Genomic DNA, 8339 nt, shown 5'->3' with positions numbered 1-8339 from the left:
CCTTTCCTCCCCCAGATCAGTGACGGCGCTGGGGAGGCCAGGCTGGAGCGACAGGTCCTTCTGGCCGGCGTGGACCCCCCCAGAGCAGATGCCCTGGTGGGGAAGTCATTGTACGTGTCCGTCACTGTGATCTTGCACTCAGGTGAGGCCTGGTCTGGGGAAAGAGACCCAAATGAGGGGGGAGGCCCAGTCTGAGGGCAGAGGCCCAGAATGGAGGTGGAATGCAGTGTGACAGGGGAGAACCAGTCTGAGGGGAGAGGTCAAGTGTAAGTGAGGAAATTCAGGTGACAGTGAAAAGTACTCAAAGGAGGCCCGTTCTGTGGGGGGTGGGGTAGATCCAGAATAAAACTGGAATCCAGTCTGAGAGGAGGAGATCCAGTCTCAGGAGGGTGACCCAGACTGAAGGTGCCAGCCAATCTGATGGACGAGGTCCAGTCTGATGAGGTAGGCCAAGTATGAACATAGGATCCAGTCTGAGAGAGGAGGCCCAGTCTGACAAGGGAGACCCAGATAACAGTGGGAACTAGTCTGATAGGGAGGGCCAAAGTGAAATTGGGATCCAGTCTAACAAAGGAGGCCAAGTCTTATGGGGGAGGCTCGGAATGAAGGTGCCAGCCAGTCTGATGGAGACCCAGTCTGAGGGAGGTCCAATATAAGATGTGGCCCTACCTGGAGGGGTGGCCCAGGACCCTGCCCTCATGGCTGGCACCCTCAGGCAGTGACATGGTGGAGGCGGAGCGCCGCGGGATCCCCATCGTGACCTCCCCCTACCAGATCCACTTCACCAAGACATCCAAGTTCTTCAAACCAGGCATGCCCTTTGACCTCACGGTGAGCCCTGGGGTGGGGCTGCCCCCTCCAACCTTCCCCTGAGCACCGCCAATGCCTTTGGCCCCCTGAACCCCCTCCACCCCTGCTCTGCACCCACAGGTGTTGGTGACGAATCCCGATGGCTCTCCTGCATGCAATGTCCCTGTAGTGACCCAGTACTCCAAAGGTTACTCCCGCACCCGGGCCGACGGTGTGGCCAAGCTGATCATCAACACACACAAAACCTATAAGTCCCTGCCCATCACTGTGAGTCCAGCCCCCTCTAGCCCCATGCCCGCGAGGTAGGGGACTGTATCTGCAGGGAGGAACTCTGTCCTCTGCCATCATCCTGCCATGTGACGAGTAGGGTCCTTCTATTTGCGTCAGGGGATCTTACCATTCACATAGAGGTGTCTTCATCTGCATAGAGGGGTTCTCCTCTGGGCAGGGTTCTCCACCTGCATAGCTCTCTTCTAAGGATCCAGTGGTTACATCCGGCCCACATGGGTAGTCCAAAGCAACCTCCCCGTCCTCAATCCTTCATTTAATCCCATTTGCAAAGTCCCTCTGGCCACAGGAGGTACCGTATTCCCAGGTCCCAGGGACATGGACATCTTTGGGGCCAGCATTCATCCCCTTTCCTCACCCAGGTAAGCACTAAGAAGGATGGCATCCCGGACTCACGACAGGCAACCAGGACTATGACCGCCCAACCCTACAAGACCATGAGCAATAACTACCTGCATGTCTCTGTACCTTGCATGGAGATCAAGCTGGGGGACGGTCTCAACGTCAACTTCTACCTGCAAATTGACCCCACCACCACCCAGGAAAACAATATCCGCTACTTCACCTACCTGGTCTGTGTCCTCCTAGGATCCCCAGGCCCCTCCTCCTCACTTCTGCAGCACCCCCAGTCCAGGGCCACCCATCCCCCTCTCACCTTCCTGATTCATCCTTATGCCAACCTGTCTCCTCCAGATCATGAACAAAGGGAGGTTGTTGATGGCAGACCACCAGCAGCGGGAGCCCGGCCAGGACATATATGCAGTGACCCTGACCATCACTGAAGACTTCATTCCTTCCTTTCGCCTAGTAGCTTATTACACCTTCATTAACAACAATGGCCAGAGGGAGGTGGTAGCCGATTCCGTGTGGGTGGATGTCAAGGACTCCTGTGTGGGCAAGGTAAGCTTCCAGAGCCTTCCTCTGCACCCGTCTTGGGACTCCCCGCCTGGCCAGTGCTTGCTGGGTCTCTGCCTCTCTCCAGCCTCTGGGTGGGCTCCCCAACCGAGGTCTGTCTTCTCCTTTTCCAGCACCTTCTCTCCCCACCTCTGTTTCAGCCTCAGGAACTCCCTCTCTCCTGGCCTTTGTGCCTTCAGTCTCTCTGTCTCCACCTTCCTCCCCTTCCTGACCAGGGCAGTACAGACACTGCCCTTGCCTGACTACTGATGGAGACCAGGCATGGCAGGGCTGACCCCTCACTCCTGCCTCTCTGCCCCCCCCCCAACAGCTGGTGGTGACAAGCAGCAGAAAGGAAGAAAGGGTGCACCTACCTGGGCAGCAGTTGACTCTCAAAATCGAGGGTGACCATGGGGCCCGACTGGGGCTCATAGCAGTGGACAAGGGCCTGTTCGTCCTGAACAAAAAGAACAGGTTAACTCAGAGCAAGGTGCGCCCCTTGCCGCTAGGGTTTGGGGGAAGGGAGCGGAGGCAAAGGGGTGGCGCTCGGAAGAACACTGGAGGTGCGGGTAGGCTTGGGCTGAAAGGAGGTCTGGGGGGACACAGCCAGGGAAGGGAGTAGGAAGTGAAGGCTGCAGATGGGAGCACGCATGGAGGAGTCCGCAATGGGGGTGGAGAGGTGCGCACACAGCTCCGAGAGGGGCCTGGTGGGGCATGTAGACCTGGGGTTGCAGGCCCTCCCGTGACCCCTGCCCACCTGCAGATCTGGGACGTGGTGGAGAAGGCAGACATCGGCTGCACTCCCGGCAGCGGGAAGGACTATGCTGGCGTCTTCACGGACGCGGGGCTGGCCTTCAAGACCAACAAAGACCTGCAGACCCCGGATCGGACAGGTGAGGGCCGGGGAGAGAGGGGCCTCCACCACGTGCTGAGCAGGTGGAGGGCCCTGTTCTGAGGTCAGAGGCCCTTGCTCAGAGTCCTGCCCAGACACCTTCTAGCGAATGGCTGCTTTCTGAGCCTCAGTTTCCTCAGCTGTCAAATGGGAGCACCAACACTCCTCCCTCAGGGCTACTGAGAGGAGTACATCGGGGACCCGAGTCAGGGCTTACTCCATCTTGTCCCCTCCCCTCAGAGCTGGAGTGCCCCAAAGCAGCTACCCGGCGCCGCCGCTCCGTGATGCTCATGGAGAAGAAGATGGACAAAGGTCGGGGGCCCCGCCCTTTCCTCCTCCACTCCCGGAACCCTGCCCATCCGGGGCCCAGCCCAGGAGGGAGGAGGGCAGGGCCTGGCCGTGGGGACGTCCTACCAGTGGTCTGCCCTGAGCCCTTCCTGCTTCGAAGCCCCGGGTGAGGGCCTGACGGTGCCGTGTCCCCCCAGTGGTCCAGTTCCTGATGGAGGAGAGCAAGTGCTGTGAACAGGGCATGCGGGAAAACCCCATGAAGTTCTCGTGCGAGCGCAGGGCCCGGGCCGTCCAGCAGGAGGCGTCGTGCGTAAAGGCCTTCCTGGACTGTTGCCGCCACATCACCCAGCTGAGGCTCAACCACTCCCGCAGCGCCCACCTGCGGCTGGCCCGGAGTGAGTGCACCTGCCCCTGGGCCGCCAGAGGTGGGAGGCTTGGTCAGAGAGGGGAGGATCAGGTCTGAGGGAGGAGGGCCTGGTCAGAGTTGGGAAGCTGGCCCGGAGTTAGTGCTCCTGCCTGCGCCTGGACAGAGCGGGGAGGCTTATTCAGAGTGGGGAGGGTGTGGTCTTAGGGAGAAAAGCCTGGTCTGATGGGGGAGGGCCTGGTCTATGCTGGAGGCTGGCCCGGAGTGAATGCACCTGCCCCTCTGCTGCCAGAGGGGGGAGGCTTGGTCAGAGAGGGGAGGATCTGGTCTGAGAAATGAGTGTCTCTTCTGAGGGGAGAGGCCTTGGTCAGAGCTGGAATGCTGGCCAAAGTAGGGCTAGGGAGCAGAGTACGGAGGCTTGGTCAGTGAGGGGAAGGCCTGGTCTGAGGGAGGAAGCCAGCCAGAGTTAGGAAGCTCATCAGAAGGGGGAGGGCCTGGTTGAGGGGGAGGGCCTGGTCTGAGCAGGGAGACTGGCCAGAATTGGAGGCTCCATCAGAGGTGTGAGGGGATGGTCTGAGGAGGGTGGTTCTGTCAGAGCAGGGGAAGTCGGGTCTGAGGGAGGAGGCCCAGGCCAGAGGGATGAGGCTTAGTGAAAAGGGGGGGGGGGCGCGGTCTGATGAGGGAGGGCCTGGTCTGAGAGGGCAGGACCTGTTTGAGGAAGTAGAACCTATCTGAGCGGGAAGGGTCCTCTTGGGGGGAAGGATGCCTCTGTAGAGGGGGAGCAGGGCCAGTGGAAAGGAGAGGGGGCTTACCTGAGGGGAAGGGACCCACCTGTGTGAGGGGAGTGCATACCCTTCTTGGAGGAAGGAGGCACTGTCTGTGGGGGGAGGAGGCCCTGTGTGAAGGGAAGGGTGCTTCTGTCTGAGATAAGTTTCTAGTTCATCTTTACCAAAGAACCTCAATTATGTTGCTCTCCAAAGAGGTGCCAACTCAGTGCCAAATAGCATCTGTTGATTCGTTTTCATCCAATTATCCACTCACTCACTCACTCATTCACTTGTTCAAGTATCCATTCATTTATTCATTCCATTCTGGATAAGAATGTACACTTGAATCCTTACATCTCAGGCCAAATAAATCCTAAGCCAAGAGAAATTTAGTTACAAGAAGCCCACTGAAAGCAGAACCAGAGTGCCCACCGCCCGCCCCCTCAATGAGGCGGCCCTGACAGAACCGACAAGAAAGCTACCTGCTATTTGCTCAGAGGCTTTGAGCCCAGTGACATCGGATCCTGCTTTCTACAGATGCTTTTTGATGTGTCTTAAGTAGAGGAAGGCCTTTCTGCTAGGATGGGTGCAGGGAAGCCAAACCCACAGTGAGCCCACCGCGCTGTGGGCTGCATGGCACCTGCATGAGGGTCACCCCAGCAGGCTCCCCGCTCAGCCCTCCGGGTCTAGATTGCTCTTTCTAACCTCTGTGAGCAGAGTGGCGGCCGCTCCGCTGACCCTTCTCACTGGGCCTTTGAACACTTCTCTCGCACATCCCATCGCTTCCGTGGGGGACCAGAAATTGCGTTGTCCAAATTGGGCTCCGAGAACAAAGGTCGATGTCAGCAGTTCTTGAAACCCAGGGAATTTCCTTATCAACCCCAGGATGAAATGTCACAATATAGAACCCCTTTGCTTAAAAACTCAGGGAGACGGGGAAATGTCGCAGCAGCAGGCAGCCCGATCCGAGCAAACATAATCGTCTTTTTCGGTGTTTTTGGTCTTTAAAAAGTCTAAAACAGAAAAAGGAGGAATGGGCACAAACCCAGTTAGCTCCATGTGGAATTTCTAGAAGCAAAGGTATTATCGCACAATTCCACTGCACAGTAATCAGAATTAGGATATTAATGGTGACTTGTTACCACCTCCAAACCCTCCATCCCCGTGCAGGTTCTTCAGTAGTTTCCCTTTGGTTTAGTTTTGCTTTAGTTTGGTCCTTTCTGGTTTGGTCTGTTTGGGTCTGGTCTGGTTTGGGCTGGGCTGGTCTGGTTAGGTCCGGTTTGGTCTGGTTAGGTCTGGTCTGGTCTGGTCTGGTTTGGTCTGGTTGGTCTAGTCTGGTTTGGGTCCTCTACAGGAACAGGATCTGGTCCAGGAGCAGACGTCATGTTTACTGGCGGGGTGTCCTTAGTGTCCTTGGATCTGCTCAACCCCTGGCAGTGCATCCATCTTTTCGTGACTTTCATGTCCAGCCGTTGGGGGGCTGTCCCACGGTTGGGCTGGCTCCATGCTCCCGCACAGTGACATCAGGTTTGTGTTAGGGGCAGCACTGTCACAGGGGAGACATTATGGATTCTCAGTGCATCATATCAGGAGCCCGAAGACATTGATTCGTCCCGCTGTTGGTGCTGTGAGCCTTGATCACATGATTAAGGTGCCGTCTGCTGGGTCTCTCCACTGCAGAGTCCCTCTTTTTTCCTGTGTAGTCACTGTCTAAACCTCTTTTTGCTATCAGATCATGGCAAAACTTAAGCCAAGGGAAATTTCCCCACAAATCAATTTTTGTGTAGCCTGCATGACAGCTGATATGGACATACCTTTATGCTGATTTATATTTTATTTTATTACTTATTTTTTAATTGATTGCTTAGAAATATGCAGTCACCTTTTAAAGGCAGACATTTCCAAAGGGGACAATATATTTTTAAATTCTTTAGCCAGAAGACTAGGACTCCCTCCACCACCATCGCTCAAAAAGACACAAACATTCTCAACACACATGAGCAAAGAGCTGTATCCTTAGTCTGTGCAAATTATTCTATCCTAGGCTTGCTGCCTTCTGCTCCAGCGACCTACAGACTTGCTTTCTCAAGGAGAAAAATTGTACAAAATTATCTAATTTTGTACATGCTAGGGTGTTTTCTCCCCTGGCATTGTGTAATTTCTTTTTTTATCCTCTTTATATAAATTTATTGTCAGTGCAGTGTAGCCTTGGCCGCAGTAATGGATTATTGTGATTCGTCACTTACATACAACCGCCAGTGCTAACCAACAAGTGCCCTCCTCAATGCCCATCACCCATCTCCCCCGCTCCCCCAGCCCCCCAATCCCATCAACCCCCAATCTGCTCTCTGTATTTAAGAGTCTCTTATGGTTTGCCTCCCTCTCTGTTTGTATCTTAATTTTCCTTCCCTTCACCCACGGTTTTCTGTTAAGGTTCTCAAATTCCACATATGACTGACTGATCTCACATAGCATAATACCCTCCAGATCCATTCACATTGTTGCAAATGGCAAGATTTCATCCTTTTTCATCACCAAATAGTATTCCATTGTATATATACATCATATCTTCTTTATTCATTCATCAACTGATGGACATTTGGGCTCTTTCCATACTTTGGCTACTGTTGATAGTGCTATGGGGTGCCTGTGTCCCTATGAATCAGCACTCCTGTGTCCTTTGGATAAATTCCTAGTAGTGCTATTGCTAGGTCATAGGGTAATTCTAATTTTAATAATGTGAGGGAATTCCACACCATTTTGCACCATTCTGCACCAGTTTCTTTCCCACCAACAGTGCAAGAGGGTTCCCTTTTCTCCACATCCTCACCAACAGCTGTTGTTTCCTAAGTTATTAATGACATTAATGTTCTCCCAGCACCATTTGCTAAAGAGACTGTCTTTATTCCATTGGATACTCTTTCCTACTTCGTGAAATATTAGTTGGCCATACATTTGTGGGCCCATATCTGAGTTCTCTGTTGTATTCCACTGGTCAATGTTTCTGTCTCTGTGACAATACCATACTGTCTTGGTGATTATAGCTTCATAATACAGACTAAAATTCAGGATTGTGATACTTTCACCTTTGGTGGTGTTTATTTTCAACACTGCTTTGGCTATTTGGGGTCTTTTGTGGTTTCATAAAAAATATTTTAGGATTCTTTGTTCTAGCTCTGTGAAGAATGCTGCTGCTATTTTCATTGGGTAGTATAAACATTTTAACCATATTTGTTCTTCCAATCTATGAGCATGGAATGTTTTTCCATTTCTTTGAGTCTTCTATTTCTTTCATATGCTTTCTATGGTATTCGGTGTACAGATTTTTTTACCTCTTTGTTTAGGTTTATTTCCAGGTATTTTATAATTCGTGGTGCAATTGTAAATGCAGGGGAGGGGCAGAGACAGGGGGGTACAGAGGATCCCAAGCAGGCTCACACTGGCAGCAGCGAGCCAGATGCAGGGCTCAAACTCACCAACCATGAGATCATGACCTGAACAATAGTTGGACACTCAACCGACTGAGCCTGCCAGGTGCTGCAAATTGTGTAATTTCTTTAGCTGGTTGGGGGTGAGACAGAGAGTTACTTGCATGTGTATATCCCTCAGGCACGTTGATGGATTATTCCAGAATATGGATGGATTTAGGCATCAGTGGATTTCACTTATGTGGTTATTAGGCAAACTGAGAACCGTGTTATAATCTGCCCCTCATGTTTTGAGGAACAGCCCAGACAGGGTTGAATCGTATTCTGGCCACACTTTGTCTACTTGCTGATGGTGTCAGGCTTGGCTCAAAAGGCCACCCCATCGGCAGGGGTCACCAGCAGGTCTGGGGAGTCTCTTGAGCCACCTGTTTGCTTGGGGAACATAACCATCAGATGCAGCAGGTGTGGAGTCTGGGAGCCACTGTTTTCAGAGACTAATCCAAATGCTTTCATTCCTATGAAAATCAGAGGAGGGGAAATAATATGACCCAACCTGGACTGTTTTTGCCTTTGTACCAACTCAGTGGTGGTGATATGTCATTTTTAGT

At 52.9% G+C, this 8339-nt stretch overlaps 1 protein-coding gene across 1 annotated transcript in view; it reads left to right on the top strand.

The window, feature by feature from the left end:
* Positions 1-8339, top strand: part of LOC115273441 (complement C3 alpha chain-like) — a 26508-nt gene that overhangs the window by 1211 nt on the left and 16958 nt on the right. The window contains exons 4-12 of the mRNA XM_029916482.1: positions 16-142; positions 716-831; positions 931-1077; positions 1461-1670; positions 1792-1998; positions 2324-2482; positions 2756-2885; positions 3125-3196; positions 3370-3567. Coding sequence (XP_029772342.1) covers positions 16-142; positions 716-831; positions 931-1077; positions 1461-1670; positions 1792-1998; positions 2324-2482; positions 2756-2885; positions 3125-3196; positions 3370-3567 — 1366 coding nt within the window. The remainder of the gene's footprint in view (positions 1-15; positions 143-715; positions 832-930; positions 1078-1460; positions 1671-1791; positions 1999-2323; positions 2483-2755; positions 2886-3124; positions 3197-3369; positions 3568-8339) is intronic.

This window comes from Suricata suricatta, chromosome 12, assembly GCF_006229205.1.
Source record: "Suricata suricatta isolate VVHF042 chromosome 12, meerkat_22Aug2017_6uvM2_HiC, whole genome shotgun sequence".
Lineage (NCBI taxonomy): Eukaryota > Metazoa > Chordata > Mammalia > Carnivora > Herpestidae > Suricata > Suricata suricatta.
The sequence above is the reverse complement of the archived record's forward strand: the minus strand, read 5'-3'. Positions and strand labels throughout refer to the sequence as shown.